At 37.3% G+C, this 23,674-nt stretch overlaps 1 protein-coding gene across 1 annotated transcript; it reads right to left on the bottom strand.

The window, feature by feature from the left end:
• Positions 1 to 3,335: 3,335 nt before the first annotated feature.
• LOC142605990 (putative cysteine protease RD19C) lies at positions 3,336 to 3,820 on the bottom strand. The gene is made up of 2 exons (XM_075777414.1): positions 3,457 to 3,820; positions 3,336 to 3,358 (listed from the first exon to the last, which is right to left on the bottom strand). Exons 1-2 carry the CDS (start codon positions 3,818 to 3,820, stop codon positions 3,336 to 3,338), a joined length of 387 nt encoding a protein of 128 aa, XP_075633529.1.
• Positions 3,821 to 23,674: the final 19,854 nt, after the last annotated feature.

Here is a 23,674-nt window from a genome sequence, read left to right as displayed (position 1 = left end):
TTTATAAAGCAAAAATATTAGAAAACCCAGATTAAAAAAATAAAAAAGGACGTACAAAGATCAATGGTTGTAAGACACAACCTTTGGTACCGTGTTTAAATGGAATTTCAGATTCTTGTCCTATGCCTCCCATCAAGTTTGCTGGGCAATAAAAACATTTATTTGGGGGTTGTGCTTTGGCTTGAATTATTTAATTCATCAACCAAGGCATGAAAGCTTTTGAAGCACAATCGCCGAATGATTAATTAAAATATAACTAGGTGATCAGAAGTTAACGAAGCGAATCTAATACAAAACATTAAACCTGAATTCATGAACAAAACTAAAGGGTCATACATGTAAACACCATAAGCTTTTAGTATTCTATACTATGCTCTAATGAAATCATATAGGAATATATTGATGCATCTATATGCAAGGCTTTGTCATGATTGCATCAGAATTTCAAGTGAATGTTCCAATATATGTTTGATAAAGTAGTCCCTATGACAGTTTTGCTCGCTACACATGTACCAGATGTGAATATCATAGAGCAATAATTGTCTTTTTTTTATTATTTTATTTTATTTTTATTTTTATAAATTTATTTATCAGACACTAACTGTCTTTTAAAGGGAAGTGAAGAGACGCAAGTTTAGGGTTTTTGTGTTTTAGATTTACCAACTGAAGTTTGCAACATGTTCTGTTTTTTTAATTATTATTTTTAAAGAAGTGTTTTTTTTTTAATAAAAGATTCTGTAACTACTTTCGGTGAACATATGTGTGGGTGAATCTAAAATAACTGATTTGGCTTATTTGCTGATTTTTCAAATGAAAATGCACCTTTAATACTCAAAATGATTTTCTTTTCCTATATTTAATGATTGAAGGTTTTTGATACAAGATAAAATTCTACTCTAGCCTAATCTAAGTGTATATGTGTGTGAAGCTCCTTCCTGAAGACTTGAACTCCGGCCCTTGCTCCCCACACTCCACAAGCACTTGTACTTGTGGAGTAACCATGTCCTTTAAGTTTATGCTATAATTAATGGTGTTTGATTTTGGGCCGAAGTTCGCCATTAATATTGTGGAGAGCGTTCCATTAAGATTGCGTTCCATTAAGATTGCGTTCAGGAGAGTATACTCTTGGAAGTTTAAGTAAGGGAATGAAATTAATAGCTTGTTTGGATGGAGTGGGGGCAGAAGGGAGTAGGGTAGAGGAAGAGAGAGTAGGTTAAATTACCTTATTTGGATGTGTTGAGGTCCAAAAAAAGAAAATCACAATATTGTACTAAGGCCCAAAAAACAACACAAAGGATTGAAATCATAAAGCGTTTGGACTTCCAATAAAGGAAAAAAAGGGAGAGGCCCAAACCTGTTAAGGGTCCATAAGGAGAAACCCGGGTCCATGGATGGGCAAGTTTTGGGCCCCATGAAATAAAGGAGAGAAAAGCCCAACCCAACCCTCAAAGGTCAGTAAAATCGCTGGGGAGCCCAGGTTAATGACTGGGCCAGGAAACCTAGAAATTCCCAGAAGCCCGGGATTCTCAGGACGTGCAACAAGGCCTGGTTTAGATAAAGACAGTTCAGTAGGGTGCTAAGAAACATAAGAAACGAGAGAAGATATGTTCCTATCGATCACCCAATGATGCGGAAAAGAATCAGAAAACTTGGGAACTAACTATTCCTGAACAAGGGGCTGATATCTCGAGGAACCCAGAAATAAGAACCATGAAGGGAGGTGGCTGGGAAGCTTTTAACTTGGCAGGGAGGAATTAACTCACTTGGGAAAAATGACAAAGGGAAAGACAGGCAAAAGTTAAGTATGAAAAGATGAGATTTAGAAGCCTTGAAAGAAGAGAGACCCAAGGTCAGCTCTTAGGGACACCCCAGAATGGAAAGATAGCAGGAGACTTTTGAGGAAGGAACTCCAAAAGAAGAAAATAATGATGAATGAGGAAGGGACCAGCCACCAATGTTGCTAACACAACATTGGTTCTAGTACCTAGGGGAGCAAAATGAGGGAATCAGTGGTACCCTAGAAACCCTAGAATGACATTATAAAAGGAGGAGTAGCCAACAGGTGAAGGCATTCAGTGACAGTGAATTAGGGTAAAATCCTTGAGAAAGCTTTGTCAAAGTTCAAAAAGAGAGAAAAAAGAGGAAAATACCGTCCGGTATCCTCAACAGCCATAGAGAACACACTTGGACTTAAAGAGATTCAAACTTTGCAAGTCTTAGAGGCCTAAAGAGCCATCCAAGTCTATGATTTTTGAATTCATTTGGGCCTCGTGACATGTCCTAGTGAGCATAGTGTATTGCGCAATTAAGAAAGTAATGGAATATTCAACATTGCCTTAAGGATCTCTAACGCTTTATTTGTTTTGTTTTTCCTTCCTTTTTAAAACACTTCGTTCCTTTGCTGTTTCTTGCTATTCAATGCATATATTTTTGTTTGTTAGTATGTATGTGTTGTAGGATTCTTGCTCTGTGCACCACTTGGTTTGAAATCAGCCCAATTAGCTGCGGTGAACCAAGCCCAGTCCCTTATAACAATCAGCAACAGGCCTGGGATCCTTGCTTCTACTTGGGCTTGTGTCCAAAAAAAAGAAGAAGCACCCACACAAGATGTTTTTTAAGGGAAGAGGGAGAGGGATTTGGAGGGGTTCTAACTACTTCTAACCTATTATTTTTAATTCTCCCAAATTGGAGAGAATTGGAGGGAGAGTAAAGTGTAGAAATGCTTGACCAAATGAATTACCAAATTTACCCTTACCATATTAACAAAATTACAAACTATGAAAATGCTAATTATTCATCTCCCTCTTAAATTTAAAAACATCCAAATAAGATAGAGGATAAACATTCCTCTTTACTCTTTTCCCCACTACTCTCCTCCTCTCTACTCGCCTCTACTCTCCTCTGCCTCTAATGGCCTGTTTGGAAGTTTAGAAAGGGAGGAGAGTAGATGAGAGTAGAGAGGAGGAGAGTAGTGGGGAGTACAATAGAGGAGAATGGTTATCCTCCACATTGTTTGGATGTTTTTAAAATTAGTAAGGGGGAAGAGAGTAATTAGTCCTTCCTCTTGTTTGGATGTTTTAAAAATTAGGATGGAAATGAGAAAAAATGATTAAATAGACAAATTTACCCCTTTAATCAACATTCCCTTTTCTGATCCAAAAAAGTTTAAATATGCTAACTCAGAAATCTAATATATATCAAATTTATTTTAATAGATCGATTATTACTCAGCCTAACACATTAATAGTAAAAAAAAAAAGTTAAAAATTTATATATATATATAGAAAATAAAGAACCAGTGAAACACTTCCACAGACAGGTCAAACACCAAAAATTCAATATTTAACAACTCTATAATCTAAAAATACAATAAAATTTAAATACAAAAATAATTAAAAAAAAAGACTTGATTTTTGACAGCTCTGTGATCTCTCCAAACAAAATCTTCGGGGAGACCTTCGGTGGGAAGAATCGGAGCGGTGTTGGCATCGGTGGGGAGTTTGAGCCTCCGGCTACCTCTCAATCTCAAGACGGTCCTCTTGAACTCGGAGTGAGTCAGATTGGAGAACTGAGTCACGTCGTGGATCGCTGATGGGTCGAACCTCTGGTGTCGGCGTGCTCTCTTCAGATTCCTCTGAAAAACCTTGAACCTGAACGCGTGCTCCTCTTCGTTCGCGTACGACTTGCTGTACTTCTTCTTGAACAGTGCGAAGTGGTGTTCCACCCCGAGCAGAGAATCGCTGCTCAGAGTCTCACTAATGTCGGCATCGGCGTCAATGACTTGTCGGATCAACGCGTCGGAGTTTTTCGGTACCGACATCGATGACTTGTTAGATCAACTCGTCGTCAGAGTTTTCTAGTAACGACGTCGTTAATTACTGCTTGTGTTGGGAAATTTAGACCCCAGTTGATAGAATTAACAAGTTTTAAACCCAAGTTGTTAATTAGATTTATTATGCATAAAACTTGTTAAAACAAACAAACATCAATATCATGTCAAATTAAAGTGCAGCGGAAAAATAAATAAGATAAGATATAATGACCTAGGAAAATCAATGAAACCAATTAGTTTCACCGTAAAAAACCTGAGGGGAAACCTTCCCGAAAAGCTATTCACTATAGTAAAGAGAAGTTTCAGATCTAGTACAAAACCTTTGTCCCTAGACTCTACAATCCTCGTAGATGAACTCACAGCAGAAACCTTCTATCGCTTCAGAACCTCTGAACTCTTTAATATATGAACGCCACCCTTTGATGCACGAAACCCAGTATGTGACTAATCAATTGCACGAATCCCAGTACGCGACTTCAATCACCAACTAGAGAAGAAGATGTTGGTTGCAAAGTTCTTCACTTTATTAACAATGAAGATTAAGAAGCACTTGGTTACAAAACCCTAAGGCGCAAAGACGTAGTAGCTTCTTTTAGAGAGAAAAAGGTTTCGGTCACCTTTTGCATATGTTCACCTTGTATTCTATTATGTGACGGCCTCTAAAATAAGCCTTATATATGTCTAGGGTTGTGAGAAAAGAAACCCTACACAAATACAAAAGCCTGGCCCAAAAATCAGATTTGAAAATTCTGATTTCCGTAACCTCGATAGATACCTCGATTGATAGCAGATGTTGAGCCTCATTAAACCTCGATAGATAGCTATCTGTCGAGGAGCTGTCGAGCAGCTGTCTGCAGGTGTCCAGCTTTAGTAAACACCTTTTCTTCACTTGTTTCTTGGTCCAATCTTTATGACTTTAATACTAGACTTGAACAACATGTTCTTTGAAGTATTAAACACATCCTAGATCTACTCAAATACAAGTAAAGTGCGTTTTGTCAAAAGATTAGCCAACTTCATAAAATATGTCCTTAATAGCTTGTTTCTAGGTAAAATGTTACTTTCTTGAGAAAATATTTAGTCAAATATTGAAGAATTTCTTTTTAAATAATCAAAGATTATTTATAATTTGTAATTTTGTTAATTTAGAAAGGGTAAATTGGGGAATTCATTTAGTCAATAATTTATCTACTCTACTCTCTCTCCAAATCTCTCCAGTTTGAGGGAATTAAAAATGAGGGGTTAAAGGTAGTTGAAATCTCTCCCCCTCCTTCCTTAAAAATTTTCCAAACAAGGTAATTGAATTACTCTCCCTCCTTTTACCCTACGCCCCCTCCTTTTTTTAACTTCCAAACAGGCCATAAACTTCCAAACATAACATAAGGTACTGATAATGATAGTAGGTTTTGTATTTAATTGGGCTGAGGCGAGTTTCTGTATATGGATCCAAATTGAATGTTTATTTTATTTTCTTGATAACTATAGGCTTTTTGTGGATTGAAAGGATTTTCGGATGCATTGAAAAAGAGTGTTGGAATTTTTGATTAAGAGTAAGAGCCCGTTTAGATAGGCGATCTTGTGGAGGAAAACACACCTTAAAGATCTGAACGCAAAAAAAGTAAATGTTTGGTAGCGCGATCTTAGCTGATTTGCATTTACAAATGTCACCAAATCTGCGGTTATAAAAAGCAAATTTTCAGAGCTTTTTCAATTTTCGTGATTAAATATCGATTATCGACCTTGCTTTTTTTCATCAAAAAATCTGTTTTGCCCCCTAAATACTAGTATATATTCCGGCTCTATGTTCTTTCTCAACAATCCTTCTTCACCAATTTCCCACGAATAACCTCTGGCTTTGGTCCTCTTGCTTCTATTTTTGCCGTTCTCTGTTGCTGGGTTTGCCTCCAAATCTCATGTAAACTTATTTTTCATTCTTTTCCTTGAATCTTTCCTATAGATTTGGTTTCTGCATGTTGGTTTAACAATTTATTTAAACATAAACTTTGTTCTGTGAATACTAGAGATCTGGTTTTGGTTTTTAGTTCTTGGTTTAGTAAATTAAATTTAGTTTTGGATTTTGCTTTGAGCGTTGGAGGCAATGGGTTTTATTTCTTGGAAAAAAAATAGAACAAGTTGTGAAAAAAATGTTATTGTTTAAAGGTAAGTGCTATAAATTCAATTTGTTTTTTAGATCAAAGTAACTCTCAATGCTTTTTTGCATTGGACCGTATGATAATTGCACAGCAAGTTTGAGAAAATGACAGAGATTGGATCCCAATGGAATTGGCATGACTATGACAGAGGTATACCTATAGATATCCAACAAAACGTATTCCCTTTTCTTTTCATAATTTTGCTACTTACATGTTCTGTTCTAAATAACAAATATAATCCTGTGTAGCAGTATATTTTCCTCTACTGTTGAAAAGTTTCAATTCTTATTTTAATATTTCTTTTCATGTCTTTTTCAGCCCATAATTGTAACTAGCTTATTGCTACATTGCTTTTCAATCCATTGGTTGAGAAAAGCCTGCTGTGTTGGATTTGTTACAGTATTTCTAATTGATGTCTTAAAGTTTCAGTTGAGAATAGTTTTTAGGGAAGGAAAAAAAAAAAGCCTTTTTTCTGTAAAAAAACAAAATTGGTATGAACTATATCGTAACTAATTTATTGCTACATTGCTTTTCAATCCATTAGTTGCTAGTACCTGGCAATAAGAAGAGACCAATGAGAAGGTAGTAGATGGAAAATTGAGAGAACTTTTGGAGCGTGGAAGAATAGATGAAATTTTTTGAAACAAATGGCATCTTACAACATTAAGGACCAAAGAAACATTATAGTTGTTACTTGTGTTTTGCATAATTTTATTAGAAAACATGATAGGGTAGATGAGGATTTTGGATGGGATGACCATAACTTGGACAATCTAGGAAGTAATATTAGTGAGGAAGGTAGTAGCAGTTAGACAAACGTTGAACGTTGAGAATATACATGATAAGGAGATAAAATTTATTCGTGACAAGATAGCTCGGTCTATTTGTGAGTTGTAAACAATATTTTTTTTGAAGAGATAATTACAACATGCTGTTAACCCCGCAGCTTAAACCCTTTCCCCCCTAGACCCCCAAGCACTTTGTGCATGGGAATGTGCCAATTCAGCTACAAGGCCTTTGGCGTAAACAACATTTTCATTATTTCTATTTTGAACAGATTTTAATGTTTTGTTAAGAGCTTTTTTATTTTATTTTATTATTATTGTCATAATGGACGGGCCAAAGTATTGATATTGTTGGCAATAAACATTTTAATATATTTATTTTCCTAATCATTTTAATGTCTTTCTCCTTATGATTTTTTTCTTTGAGAAATTTGGATGGGATGAGCATAATTTGGACAATCCAAGAAATAATATTAGTGTAAAAGGTAGTAGCAATCAGCCAAACATTGAGAATATACATGATGAAGAGATAAAATTTATTCGTGACAAGATTGCTCGGTCCATCAGTAGGTTGTAAACAATATTTTCATTATTTTTATTTTGGACAAATTGTAATGTTTTGGTTAAGATCTTTTTTATTTTATTTTATTATTATTGTTATAATGGACGGGTCAAAGTATAAATATTGTTGGTAATAAAAATTTTAATATATTTATTTTCCTAATCATTTTAATGTCTTTCTTCTTATGATTTTTTTCTTTGAGAAACTTTTCTCTTTCAACAACATCATGATCATCATTATTATTTTATTATTATTATTACTGCAATTGTTAATCCTTTAAAAAAAATACTCATAATAGAAAAAAAAAAAAAAAGACAAGATAATCTAACGGTATAGTTCAGTCCTTTTTTTTTTTTGTGTGGTAATTTACACTAAAAAACGCAACTTTAAAAATAGTGTATCCAAACACTTAGGTCTTAAAAATAGAAAACGAACATTTTCACATTTTTACTAAACGCTCGTCTATAATTTTAAAAATTGTGTTTTCAAAAAGCACGTTTTAAAAACGCTATTTTTAAAACACACTTTTTAAAATAATTTATCGAAAGAGAGCCTAACAGGGAGTAATAACTTTCTCAAAAAATAAGAGGGAGTAATAAGACAACAAGCTTTTACTTATGTTTGAGTGTTTTAAAGCATTGACTTTTTGCCATTAGTATATTTTAATATATTTGGTATTGTCCTTAGCATGGACTTTGTGGTCCCCAAACTTGCTTGAGGTACGATATTGAAAAAAGGATTTGGGTCCCAATTTACTTGTTTGTGAGCTTTACTGCAATCCTACAGGTGGAGCTTCGAACTTCAGCTAGATAGTCCAACTTGTATTATCTTCCAAAGAACCCATTTTGGTCTACACACCCTCCCCTTCCAGTTGTTCTTCTCCCACTGTGTCTAATCACTCTCTCCTCGTCTATGTTTTCCTTCCTTTCGTTCCCTCTACCCTTGTATCCTTCTGTTTTCCCTATACTTTCCCAATGCCTTTCCTAGTTTTTTTCCACCAACCTTCTTGTTTGCCTTCTCATCCTTTTTATAGTCTCTCATTAGTGGGACACTCATCATTATCATTTCACCAATTCACACGTATCTCCAATTTCTCCAGAATCCCAAGGAATCATCATGCATTCTGAGGATTCTCTTGAAACTTGTTCCAAATGCTGAATAACGTTCAGTAGCGAGTTTCCCAAAGGCACTAACTAGGCTCGGTTACCAACCTGAACTTGATCGTCCCCTGGTCAGACTCCCCTAGGTTTATTAGTTAGTATTGGGCCTAACCTAGCCTTGAACACAATAGGATTACCCCGAACGTTAATCCTTATACCTTTGCACATTTATTAGTGGACTGGTCCTAGCCCTACAATGTTGGGCCTTGGTCACATGGGCCATTCTTGGTCACCCAGACCCAAGCCCCTACAGACTTAATGTTAGTTAAATTTTTGTTATGCCATCAAGAAATCAATCGTGATTATGATTGTTGATGTTATTTGAGGTGGCAAGAAAATATCGCTTGGTAAAACATGAAATTATGGTTGTAGTAAAATTGACATGGACTATTTTGTCAAGAAAAAAGAATTCTTAAGTGTAAAATTTACGATGAAACTAATATATCTATAATTTTTCTTTTCCCATGGAAGTTCCAAATTATAACAAACAATAAATTTTTTTTTTAAAAAAAAGAAGATATTTTTGTCTATTGCTCCTTATAGGAAAGTTGGCCTTAGACTAAAAATGGAACAAGCTAAGTTGAGATTCTTACTTGCATATTGCATTTACTGCAAGATATAATAAGTTGAAAATGATACTTTAAACTTGGAAACTTGAATTGGACTTAGTAAGATGCTTTAATCCTCTTGGTGGGTGAATATAATTATGAAGAGAAGTAGTTGATTAATAAAGGAAAACTAAGAATGTTTTGATTTTTAATTTCAGGATGGTAATTGTGGTGCCCAGACCTAGTTGTACTTCCCTTAGAGATGGAGAACTTGGGCTCCTAATTTATTTGTTGGTGGGTTTCCTTTCACTCCTACTAGATGTTGCCGCAAACGCTGCCTTGAAAGCCCAACCCTCTCATCTTCTTTGTCACAAGCCCAATCCTATCCCTCTCTAATTTCTCCTATCTCTCTACTTTTTTTTTTCTCACCTTATCTTTCACCCCTCTCTTTTTTGCCAGCCAACCCTCTATTCATCTTATCTTCCCTTTTATAGTCTCCTATTAGTGGGAATCCAAATCATTACTTTTGCGTCAATTTCCACGCAATTCCACTTCTGCCCAGAATCCCAAGGAAACGGATTCCTTCTGAGGATTCTCTTGAAATTTGTCCCTGACGCCAAATATTGATGAACAACGAATTTCCCTTAGGCACTAACTATGGTCGGGGGATCGACTTGAGTCCTGACTGCTCCCTTATCGGCTATCCTTGGCCTACTAGTTGGTATTGGGCCTAACCCGGCCCAAATATGGTAGTTTTCCTCCGAGTGTTGATCCTATACCCTTGTACTTTTGTCACAGAGCTGGGCCTACCCTAATGGTGCCGAGATAGTCTTGGTTACTTGGGCTAGTCTTGGTTACTGACCCCAGGTCCTTACAGTAGCATCCCACGATCCCATTTTCATGAAGTGGAGATGAGATTGGGGTCCTTCTACTTAGTGGTCGGTTAAAACTTTTAAAAACTAGTTGTTATGCCTTAGGAAGATCAACCGTTAGTTAATTAATGCAACAGACATGACAACTTGCTCTTTATGTGCGCTTGGCCGCAGCTGTCACATCGGCCGGTCAAGATGATCTGACACTTAGATTATTGAGGCGTGTGTGAAAAGAAGTAATGATAGGCATTAATTAACTTCTTGCAGTTGCATTAAATGGTGTTCTCTCTATAAATAAAGCCATGGTGCCTACCATAATCTTCTTTATTTTCTTCCAAGTTCAGAGCCTTACCAACTTCTTCTTCTCGAGCCCCTAATTCTCTCTCGAGGCCATCTTGCTATTATGAGATTAGACAATAAGTTCTTCTTCCTCCTGCTTCTTTCATTCCTGCTCTTCCATAGTTGCCTTAGTAGAAAAATGAAATTTTCCTACCTATTAAACACTAATGCAGATGTAGAATCCTTTCAAGTTAGGTTTAACATCCCTCGTGAGGTAAATATATCATACTGTCATGAGGGAGATATAAAGGACTAGAGATTGCCCCAGGTAGTCTTCTTTCCCTTAATGTCCATACTAGATGGTGGGGTTAGGTTTCTAGTAGATCTCCTCTTTCTTAAGACTCTTAGCTTTTATGGGCTTAGTCCCTACCAGTGTTTGCCCAACTTTTATAGGGTAGTAAATTGTGTGGGGTGCTTTAACTGACTATACGGCCTAAACCTTATACACCACGATATCAACTTCTTATACGGCATCTGAGGTAGTTTGAGGAACGAGTATTATCTTCAAACTCGAAACACCATGGTTAGGCTGATATCGTGCCTCCCTGACTCTAATAGGAATTCCACAGGGGAGTTTGTTAGAGTGAGAGAAATTGGCTCAATGGGGAACTCACCTGCCCGACCTCTCCTTGGCAGATAGGTCGGTATCTTCATTCCCAAGACTTTATCATAACCTCAAAGAACATATTTTAGCTTTAACTTCACCTCCATTATTTTATTTTATTTATCATTTTATTTGTTTGTTTTGTTTTGTTTTTTTTAAACTTCTTCTTATAATGTTTTTCCTTATTTCTTAATGCAGTTTGCAAAAGATTTCAACCTTACCTAAATGTTGTACAGGTTCGGGACTTCAATTTCGTAATGCACTCAGAGATTTTTGTGCACTACAACAGTCAACTTAGAGCATCACATCGAATCCTCAGTTGCATTCCCTTATACGCCAGCTACCAGAACTCTTCTTGTGCTCTAACAGTTGGCAGCCCTCTCCTATCTTACTTGGACATTCGGTTGTCGGGAGTTTTGCTGAACGGCCTTCAAGTGGTGAAGCTAGGCACTAGGGACCTCGAAGAGTAAGGGAGGGCTCATTTGAACCACTCCAAGACGATTTGGCGGACATAGTTTTTCATGGCTGAGCAGAACACATACCAGTCGAAGCCCTCATCCCTCCCAAACTTACTGAAGAGATGGTTCAATGACGTAGTATGGGCCTTGAGCATTGATTCTCGGGCACCCAGCTTGTTGGGGGTCAACCTGTTCTATAATCGACTCCCTAGTAGACAACTCCCCCTGCATCCCAACAACGCAGGAAAAGGCAAAAGGGTGCTAATAATCCTTCATCTAGATTTGGTACCCCTATTATTTAATAGCCCCTACTTCAATCTTAGGTACTATAGTGGCTCAGACGCCCAGGGAGACTCCCCTAGAAACAAGGCTTGCCGGTTTGCCGGTGATCGTTAGGTCCAATGTGGCCTTCACCTTCCCACCCCCATCCTCGGGATGGGAATGTACTTTCATGTTGGGCTAGAATGTCCTACCCACTAACTCCTCTATTAAACTTGGAGGAGCGGTGTGGGAGGGCAGGTCTCAAACAATCTTGGGCAAGCCTTGCTGTTTTCTGCAGACATGGAGCATTACTCAGGCTGTCGGGATGATGAACTCATCCTCATGCTAAAGTGGCATAACATAACTGTGAGTACCTTCTCCGTCTTTCATCCTTTTTTGTTCTTTTCATATTTTTTTAAGTATTAATTCTCGATTTATACTGATTCTTTGATCACTTCTGTTGTTGTTCCAGACCACCTAATTGAACCACGTTGTGGACGGTTGGCTGAAGGGCATCATGGAGGAAGCGAACAAGGAGAAGGCCTTCAAGAAAGTGGCCGAGGCCACTTTAAATGAAAAGGTCCTCGAGCTGGCCACGACGGAGCGAAGGGCAACTTTTGCTGAAAGGGCCCGAAAACTGGTTGAGCAAAAGGTAGAGGACCTGCAAGGCAAACTCGGGGAGGCTGAGATCAAACTTGCTGAGGCCGCAAGCATTTTCTTTGCCCATGACAAGGAGCTTGCCAACTTGAAGGAGACCATAAAGACGTGCTAGCAAGTTTTCTACAACATGGGGTTTAAAGATGCCAATAATTTGGCGGGTGCGGTCATCTTCCAAGCTTGGAGGTTCGAGTTTTCGGAAGGTTGGGTGGCGGCCATGAATGCCATAAGTCTCCCCGAATCTTCTGTGTTTGGGGATCCAAATCAAATACCCTTGCCCAATGATTCGCTCATTGAGGCCCCAACCTAGGAGCAACCTGATGATGATGGTGATGAAGAGAGGGAAGACAGCTCTGACATGGTGGAGTTGGCCCAACAAATAGACTCCCATGTAGTGGTGATTAGCGTGAATAATTCGGCAACCACCGTCGTTCCCAAGGGATAGGGCACCCCTTAAGTAAGCCAAGGGTCGATCCCACCAACTACCAGTGAAGTCTCCTTAGCCACCCCTATCGTGACCCAGGGCCTGATCGCTTGATGTTGCCGACTTGCTTACTCTTTCCCATTTTTTTTTTTGGGTTTTAAATTTACTAAACTCTATGTACTCAATTAAGTTGTATCTGTTTCATGTATTGAACACTATTTTGTTTGCTAAATATGAAAATTGAATTCTGCTATGACTTAAATAATGCTCCCAAGTGCAGGATTGTCGTAAAATAATAACTCGGTAAGTCCTAGGTCGCATCCATAGGGAAAATGAAATTGATTAGTAAACCACAAGAGAATAAAACTAAATAATAAAGTTTAATTGAAGTGATTTTTGATGGTTTAGTAAAGTTAATTTAAATTGAGAGAAAATAACAATATATTAAGGCACTAAGGTTTAGGGATCGACACATAACACATCTATTGGTAGTCTTAACAATATTTAATTTATAACTCAACTAAAATTCATATGTAGGATGTTCTTAGTCAGATGATTTAACAATAAAAACTCAAGAATTAATTGTCTAAGGTAGTTTCATGAAATTGATTGATTTTAGGCAAAACAAAACTAGTGAATTAGTTTGCAGAGAATACTAAGCATTTAACATGCCCGGAGTCTATGATAAATCAAAGAATTATACAGAACTAAAAACTTTTCTTGATGAGTAAATCAATAAAAAATATAATAACATAAGCATTAAAACCATAAAATAATTGTTAAGAATATATCAATAAATGGTTTTTAGAGAAACTTTAAAACTCTAATAGGTCAAGGAATCCTATAAAACTCTAAAAACTATAAAAACTATAAAGAAACTTTAAAAAAACCTAAATTATGTTATACAGCAGCTTTCTCCTGAATTTTTCCCTAAAGAGCCTTTAAATAGGTTAAGGAATCCTATTACAAGTTGAATTCCCGCTTGGAGAAAATTCCAGGTTTTTAGGCTTCACTTAACTGACATTTTCTGCCCATTTAACTTCAGAATTCTTACTTTTGGTAAACTGAAAAGTTGTATCTCTTTAAGTTATCATTCCAGCCCAACTTGAATCATCTCGATTAGAAATCTGAGCCGAAAGTTATGCTCCAAATACTAACTGGTGCGCATGCTAGAATCCTAATCCGAATTAGACTTGGATTTGGTGCAAATTTACTTTAATTCCTTGCTCCAATTGGACTTGAATTTAGTTGGGTTGGCCTTCTTTGACTTCATCTTGGCCATTGTAAAAGTAAAGTGCATTAGCTTTCTTTTTTGCGCAAATCCACTTATTTAATTTCATTATCCTATAAAAGAAAAATTCACACAATTAAATTCAATTAAACACAAAATCGTTTATTCAGCATTATTCTAAAACCAACTATAAAATGCATGAGTTAACTCAAAATAAGTATGATAATATTTTCTAATAATGATATAAATATGCAAAATTAAGCTATTATCAAATTCCTTTGATTAAATTTCTTATATATTGTTTCATTTTATTTTATTATTTTTCTAGACTATTACAATATTCTGATTAGTATGTGATTGTGTAGCCGATCCCTTTTATCCGAATAATGTACCATCTTTAAACGATGTTGTGTTGTTGAATTTCACAGATTATTCTAAGTATATACGATCGGTGACCCAAATGTGGCATAACTGACCCCTTTGACCTAGATGTTGGGTTATCATGACATTTAATTAGTGTTATAAAACATTGTGAGCAACTGTAGTCAATGCACGGGAAACGTCTTGAACGAAAAAATTTGTAGTTTAATTAATGTAGTCAAGGTCTTTTAACCAGTTGGTTAACGGCCTGGGCTTGATCTTTTGTTTAGAGAATCAAAAATCTGGTAAGGTTTCCATTTAGTTCGTGGCCGGGGTTAAGCAGAGGCTTGGTTTCTATTCTTAGAAATAACTCATTAAGGTTTCCACCTCGTTGATGATTAGGGTCAAGCCGATGCTAAGTTTTTGCTCTTAAAAATAATTCATTAAGTTTTCCATCTAGTCGGTGACCAGGTTCAGGCCGAGGCTAGGTTTCTGTCCTTATAAATAATTCCTTAAGATTTTCACCTTGTCGGTGACTGGGGTTAAGCCGAGGCTAGGTTTCTATCCTTAGAAATAACTCATTAAGGTTTACACCTAATTGGTGATAGGGGTTAGGCTGAGGCTAGGTTTCTATTCTTAGAAATAATTCCTTAAGGTTCTCACTTAGTCGGTGACTTGGGTCAGGCTGAGGCTAGGTGTCTGTTCTTAGAAAATAATTCAACAATTCTCAGGAGTTATTTGATCCAAAGCAATTGAATCCATTCCACATTTTCTGTTCAAACCTACTTACAATGTTGGACATTTCTTACAATAATTATATTACAATGAAGGATAATACTTATTCAGATTGCAGACGTTCCACGGTCAGGGTAAGGGTCTTTCTTCCATATCCTACAGATAGTAGGCACTCATTCCAGCCACGGCTGTCACTCAGTAGGGCCCCTCTTAGTCTAGGGAGAGCTTTCCTGCATTCTGGTCTTTCATACTTCCCACTGCTTTCCGTAAAACCATGTCTCTTGCCATAAACTCCCTGGGCTTTACATTCCTATTGTATCCTTGAGCCAACTTCTACTAGTAATTAGCAAGCCAAACAGATGCCATGTCTTGTCTCTCTTCCAAGAAGTCTAAATTCTTGGACATTTGCGCGTCATTGCTACCCAGAGAGAAACCAACGACCTTTATACATGACATGCTTATCTCTACTGGGATGACTGCTTTTGCCCTGTACGTCATGGAAAAGGGAGTTTCACCAGTTGACCTCCTCCGTGTCGTTCGATAAGCTCACAAAACGCTTGGCAACTCCTCAGCCCAATTTCCTTTGGCCCCCTCTAGTCTCTTCTTCAAACCATTGACAATTATCTTGTTCATAGCTTCCGTATATCCATTAATTTGTGGATATGCTAGGGACGAGTATCTATTGATGATTCCTAGATCACTACAGTACTCCCGGAATGCCTTGCTGTCAAACTGCTGTCGGTTGTTCGAAACTAGTGTCTGAGGCACCCCAAACCTTGTGACAATATTCTTCCATAAAAATATCTTCACATTGACATCCCTGATGTTCGCCAAGGCTTCGACTTCCACCCACTTCGTAAAATAATTGATGGCGACCAAAACAAACTTTATATTTCCCGTTGCTTGAGGAAATGACCCAATAATGTCCAGATCCCATTGTGTGAAGGGCTAAGGGCTTGTGATTGCGTTCAAGTTTCCACTTGGTTGATGTGTGGTTGGGGTGTGTTTCTAGCATTGATCACACTTCTTGACATACTCAGTTGCATCTCATTGCATATTTGGACCAAAACCCCTAGGTTATAGCTCAGTGGGACAAAAACCTTCCCCCTGAGTGTCCACCACAAATTCCTTCATGCAACTTGGCTAGGAGTTCAACAACATCATTTAAGTGGTGGCATAACAGATATGGATCTCAGAATGATCGCTAATACAACTTCTTATCCTCGGATAACCAAAAATGAGCCGATGTCCTCCGTACCTTCTTTGCCCCTTTCGCATCAGTCGTTAAAGATCCATCAGTTAGAAAAGAAACATAGGAGTCCATCCAATTTGGCTTAGACGACAAAGCTGAGGCTACGACTAGGCGATGCTCTATGCTTGATTGCTCTAACAACTCTACAAAAATTCTTCGTGGAACACATTCATTCAACGACGAGGCAAAGTGGCCAATGAGTCAACGTGACTATTTTGACTTCTTAATAAGTTGGCCACACTTACCCTTCGGAAACATGCTTGCAGTTTCTTGGCACCCAACTTCTAGGCTGCCTTGAGACCTGCAATAAGTGCCTCTTATTCAGCTTCATTGTTGGAAGCTTGAAAACCCAATCTTAATGATTTTTTCAATTTTAGCCTCTCGGGGGGCATTATTACGATCCTGACTCCAAATCCTCTTTTGTTAGATGCTCCATTTATAAAAACTTGCCACTGTTGAACTAAAACTTGGCATACCCCTGTAGAGACCCCCAGTGCTGGTGTGAATTTGGCCACGAAGTCTGCTAATACCTGGCCCTTAATGGAGTTCCTCGGTTTGTACCGTATATCAAACGTCCTGAGTCTTGTTCCTCACTTGGCTATTCTCTTGGTAAAATCCGATCTCCTCAGGAGTGATTGCAGGGGAAATTCGATCAGCACCCAAACTGTATGGGCTTGGAAGTAATGAGGTAACTTCCTCATCATATGCATTAATGCTAGCGCCATCTTCTCTAATGGCAGGTACCGAATCTTCACATTCACTAGCAATTTGCTAATGTAATACACCAGTCTTTGGATTTCATCCTGATGTCTTAGTAACACAACACTTACTACATTGTCGAAGACCGCCAAATACATATATAGATCTTCCTCAGGCTTAGGTCGGGATAAAATAGGAAGGCTAGCCAAATAGCACTTCAAATCTTTGAAAACCGTGTCACACTCCTCGGTCCATTGAAAACCCTTCTACTTTTTCAACAATTGAAAGAATGGTCTACATCTATCAATTGACCTTGAAAGAAATCGGTTTAGGACGGAGTGAGTCTTTGCATTTCTTTAAGGTTACTGGGTAGGTGAAGCTGCTGAATTGCTACCACTGTATTTGATAGCCACTTGAGAAAGAATACCTCCCTTATAGCCCCTGCCTGTTTCAATTTCTCCACTTCCTCCTTTACGGCTTCCACATATGGCTTCGCTAATCTCCTTAGCTTTTGCTTTTTTGGTGGGATTAAGGGATCTATGTTTAACTTATGTGTAATAAAGCCCGGGTCCACCTCGGGCACCTTGTACAGATTCCATGCAAACATGTCAAAATTTTGTACCAATGATAAGAGAACTTCCACTCAGTCTTCTACTTGCAAACTCTTTCCTATTTGAAAGTATCTATCGGTGTAAGACAAAATTTGTATTTGAACTAACTCTTCAGCATTGTTTTCTCCTGTTAGGCCCTCGGAGCACTGTAATTGCTATAACTGCTTTGCTTCAACTTGCTTATTTTGCTTAATCTCATGATTTATCACTACCACTAAGCACTACCTTGCCACTTTTTGATCGGCTCTGACCACGACGATTCTATCTTTAGTAGGAAATTTGACCTTCTGATGTAGCGTGGAAGGTGCTACCCTCATGGCATGGATCCAAGGCCACCCTAAGATCGCTATGTACGGCGAAAAGGCATTCAATTATGAAATTTACCTTAAACTTCTTTCCCTCGGTCACTATCGAGAGCTTTAACTGCCCCTCGGGCACCACTACTTTTCCATTGAATCCCACTAACAACGTATCATACTTACTCAGATCTTTAGGCTTTAACCCTAGCCCTTTGTACAGATCGTGATACATTATCTTAGCCACACTTCCTTGGTCTATCATTACTTTTTTCATCAAGAATCCTCCATTTCAGGAAAAATTCTGGTTTTGTATCTCATACAAAACACATAGCGGAAGCAACAAATAAGGATCTATTTCATTCATGATTGATAACGTGCACTATGTAAATTTCAGAATTTAAAAACAAGATAGCGTACCTTGGTGTGGAGAAATTCAAAACAAAGATTAGAAGCACTTGGGAACACTTTTAATCTTCACTCCAATTCCACTTTACGCCCAAGATGTGTGGTCTCTCAATCAGTTTTTCAAGGGAGAATGAAAATGTGTCTCACACTCTCTCACACACACCGTTTCTTTTTCTTTTCTAATCTCTTAAAAAAAAATCTGTATATTTCTCCCTTTATAACTAATTGATTATCTAATTGGGCTGGTCTATTGGGCCTTTCCAATTGGGCTTTAGTGTGTGGCTTGGAGTGGGACCAAAAGGGACTAATAAGACATTAGCTCCAATGGGCCTTGGGCTTTTCTGTCAACTCTTGACAAGTCTAAAGTTACCATTAATTATATTTAATACCACTATATAAATATAATTGCACTCTAGGCCTTATTAATAATTATATCCCAAAACTTTATTATACACGTAACCCCTTCATAAAATATTCGTAGTAACACAAAGTCATAAATGTAGACTGTCACTTTGTAAATTACTACATCTTATCCTTGAGTACCCAGTTTAATTCTTTAAAGTTATTCATTATATATTTATGAAATCCAATTTCATAAATATATACTTTAGTAATTTCTTACTAAAGTGGTTAGGCCTAACTCTCTGAATAACTGAACCCATTAAACTTATCTCAAGGGAATATTTTATATCTCCATCAAGAAATTATGAATTCCATTTTGAGAATATATGTTCCATCAACACTAAATGTGGCTGCCCAACATACTAAGGTTTTGACCGTCACTTTAGATCTCACTCCTGATATATCAAAGCAACCCACATCTCATGATCAGGTTCATTATTCTCTCAGGATTAAGAGTTCATGCAAATTGAAGTCGTGAGATTTATTATTCATTTGACAGTCGTTAGGAGAATAACAAATCTCACAGCGGTCCTGTTTAATATGTCTTAACTCTTAAAACATATCAACATATCAACTAGAAGTCTCCACTTCCATGATCAAGACAAATCATCTTAGTTGATACGTTATAATCTTCGCAGATGAAATGCCCAATTTCATCACCGACTACGAACTATAAATTCTGAGTTTACAAAGAACTTGTGATTTACATCTTCTGTGACTTTTCACATAAATCACATACAATGCATCTCATGGACTACATGATAATGTCCCATATTCATGTTACCATTATTTTAGATAATAATAAAATAACTTTATCAATCACAATATTAAGTCATACATCATCTCATACATAATGTCATACATAATGTCATACATAATATCATACATAGCATCATACAATAGGATTTAAGGGCACTAATCCGAACAATCTCCCACTTGCCCTAAAGACTATTGTACACTAATCTAACTCCCATTCCTTCCAAATGTGACTCGAAAGTCCTTTGAGGCAAGGCTTTAGTAAAGGGATCTGCTAGATTACTTGCACTTTCAATCTTTGCTACCACAACATCTCCACGAGCAACAATGTCTCGAATGATGTGGTACTTCCTCTCAATGTGTTTTCCTTTCTTGTGATTCCTTGGATCTTTGGATTGTGCAACCACTCCACTATTGTCACAAAACAATGTGATGGGAACTTGCTCCATTCTCACAACACCAAGATCAGAAAGGAATTTCTTGAGCCAAACAGCCTCCTTTGCTGCTTCACAAGCGACAACGTACTCGGCTTCCATGGTGGAGTCTGCAATACAAGATTGCTTAACGTTCCTCCAACTTATGGCTCCACCTCCCAAGGTGAAAACACATCTGAAGTGGGTTTTAAAATCTAGATCTGCGGCGAAAGTACGAGTCGTATAATAGCCAATGGGAATCAAATCCTCACTATGGTAAACAAGCATATAATCTCTCGTTCTCCTAAGATACTTGAGAATTTGCTTTATAGTTTGCCAATGTTTTGGTCCTGGATTTGATTGATATCGGCTGACCATGCCAACTAAATAACAAATATCTGGTTTAGTACAAAGCATGGCATACATGAGACTTCCCACTACAGAAGCATAAGGAACTTGTCTCATCATATTAACTTCCTCTTGAGTCTTAGGCTTTTGGTCATCAGACAGATGAACTCCATGTCTAAAAGGAAGCAATCCTTTCTTGGAGTTTTGCATGCTAAACCGTTCTAGAACCTTATCTATATATCCAGCTTGTGATAAGCCTAATATCTTATTCTTGCGATCTCACCAAAGCTTGATCCCTAGAATAAAGTTAGCCTCACCCAAGTCCTTCATATCAAATTGGCTTGACAACCAAACTTTAACCGATGACATTACCCCTACATTATTCCCAATGAGCAGAATGTCATCAACATAAAGCACTAGGAACATTACTACTTTGTCTTGATGTCTTTTGTACACACATGGTTCATCAAAATTTTGTTCAAAACCAAATGACTTGATTGCTTGATCAAATATGATGTTCCATGACCTAGATGCTTGTTTAAGTCCATAAATGGACCTATTCAACTTGCATACCATATGCTCTTGGTTCTTCACTATGAAACCTTCTGGTTGCAACATATATATTTCTTCTTCAAGATTGCCATTAAGAAATGCAGTCTTGACATCCATTTGCCAAATTTCATAATCATAATGAGCAGCAATGGATAAGAGAATTCTGATAGATTTAAGCATAGCTACTGGCGAAAAAGTTTCATCATAATCAATACCTTCTTTTTGTGTATACCCTTTCGCCACTAGTCTTGCTTTAAAAGTTTCAACCTTTCCATCTATCCCTCTCTTTTGTAAACCCATTTGCAACCAACAGGTTTAATGCCGTTAGGCGCCTTTACAAGATCCCATACATGATTGGAATCCATAGAATCCAATTTAGATTTCATAGCTTGGACCCAATGATGTGCATCTATATCATTTATTGCTTCATCATAAGTGTAAGGATCCGATTCAGCCTCTTCTAAGATAGCCTCATAAGTTTCTCCTAAACCTACGAATCTTATAGGAGGCCGAACAATTCTTCCACTACGACGAGGCACCTGTGTACTAGACATCTCATGAGTAGTATCTTGTGGTGTATCTAATACAGTCACATCATCCCTAGTTTCATCTATTGGTTGTTCAACTACAGGTTCATTCATTTCAGCCAAGACAACTCTACTTCTAGGAGTAAAATTATTCATATAGTCATTTTCCAAGAATTTGGCATTTGTGCTAACAAACACTTTATCATCCTTATGACTATAGAATAAATCTCCAATTGTTCCTTTTGGATACCCTACAAAAAATACCACTTTTGTTTTACACTGTAACTTGTCAGACTTTCCTTTCAACACATGTGCTAGACAACCCCAAATGTGGAGATGTCTCATACTAGGCTTATGCCCATTCCACAACTCTACAGGTGTTTTAGGAATAGACTTTGAAGGTACTAAATTCAGAAGATACATTGCAGTATTTAAGGCATATCCCCAAAAAGAAATTGGTAGAGTTGAATAACTCAACATGGACCTAACTATATCTAAAAGAGTCCTATTCCTTCTTTCTGCTACACCATTTTGTTGTGGAGTTCCAGGTGCAGTCAACTGGGATATAATCCCATTTTCAGTCAAGTAATCTTTAAAATCACCAAGAAGGTATTCGCCACCTCGATCAGATCGAATGGCCTTTATGTGTTTACCCATTTGATTCTCAACTTCAGCCCTAAACTCTTTGAACTTTTCAAAAGTTTCGGACTTCCGTTTCATTAGGTACACATAACCAAATCTAGAGTAATCATCAGTGAAAGTAATGAAATACTCATAGCCACCTCTTGCTTGGATTGACATGGGACCACATACATCTGAATGTACTAGTTCTAGCAAATCTTGCGCTCTTCTACCTTTTGCATTAAAAGGTCGTTTGGTCATCTTACCTTCCAAAAAAGATTCGCAAACTGGAAAACCATCAAAGTCCATGGGCTGTAAAAGTCCATCTTTGATTAGTCTTTGAATCCTACTTGAATTAATATGACCTAAACGCAAGTACCATAGATATGCATCACTAGTAGAAGGAAACTTTCTCTTTAATGATTTCACATGAGAGTTACTATTTAATTCAGAATTGTATAATTCATGCTTATCAGGAGTTAAAATATAAAGACCATCCACAATATTGCCAGAACAGATAAACACTTTATCCTTCTTTATTACAACATTGTCTTTCAGGATAACACAATATCCATGTTTACCTAAGTAAGTTACGAGAAATTAAATTCCTACGAACATTAGGTACATACAAACAGATCTTCCAATATTAAAACTCTAGACTTAAAACACAAATTAAACACTCCAACGGCTTCAACGGAATCTTGCTCCCATCGGCCAAAGTAAGAAATAGTTTTCCCTCATTCAACTTTACGGTCTCCTGGAACCCCGCAAAGAATTGCGAGATATGATTAGTACAACTGAATCCACACACCGGGAATCTGTTGGATTCTGTACCAAACATATTTCAAGAAGAAATGAACTTTTCATACCTTTATTCTTGGCAGCCTTGTATGTTGGACAATTCCTTTTCCAATGTCCTTTCTCACCACAATGGAAACACTTTCCTTTGGTTTTCTTTCTTTTGTTGGCAACCCCTAAGGCAATTTGTTTACCATCTTTCTTAGTGAAGTCCTTCTTCTTCTTCTTCTTCTTACCCTTGCCTTTCGACTTAGGTTGAGAAGTAGAAGCTTCACCCACATTGGCTTCAACACTAGAAGTACCAAGGATGCCTTCCGCCGCCACTAACTCATTCATTAATTCAGACAAAGAATAAATCTTTTTGTTCATATTATAATTGAGTCTGAATTCCTCGAATGATTCTAGTAGTGACTGGAGTATCATATCCACTTGGAATTCTCCATCAATGTCGGCACCTAAAACTTCTAATGTGTTCAGATTAGCAATCATCCTAAGACAATGCTCTCTCACTGAACTTCCTGCAGCCATTTTGGTATTATAAATTTGCCTCATGGTTTCTTGCCTTACAGAACGGCCTTGTTCACCAAACATCTCCTTCAGACTATGCATTATGTCTGAAACAAGTTCTATATCCTGCATTTGATGCTGTAGAACATTTGAGATAGATGCTAGGATGTAGCACTTGACCATCTCATTAGATTTCTGCCAACGATCATATCGCTGTTTTTCCTCAAGAGGAGCATCTAATGAAGGAAAGTTAGGACATGGTTGAGTAAGCACATACTTGTGCTCTTCAGCAGTAAGAACAATGTCCAAATTTCTTTTCCATTCAACATAGTTGGATCCAGTCAGTTTGTTTTGGTTAAGAATAGAAACAAGTGGGCTAAATGATGCCATGACAAAATTTGAAAATAATAAACATGAATATGATAAGTAAATTGGACATTATCAATTTAGCATATAAGCATATAATATGGAACCTTAATAAAACCATAAAATAACATATGCAA

The sequence above is a fragment of the Castanea sativa genome, chromosome 8 (genome assembly GCF_040712315.1).
Source record: "Castanea sativa cultivar Marrone di Chiusa Pesio chromosome 8, ASM4071231v1".
Classification (NCBI taxonomy): domain Eukaryota; kingdom Viridiplantae; phylum Streptophyta; class Magnoliopsida; order Fagales; family Fagaceae; genus Castanea; species Castanea sativa.
Note: the sequence above shows the minus strand (reverse complement) of the source record. Positions and strands in the feature narration are given on the sequence as shown.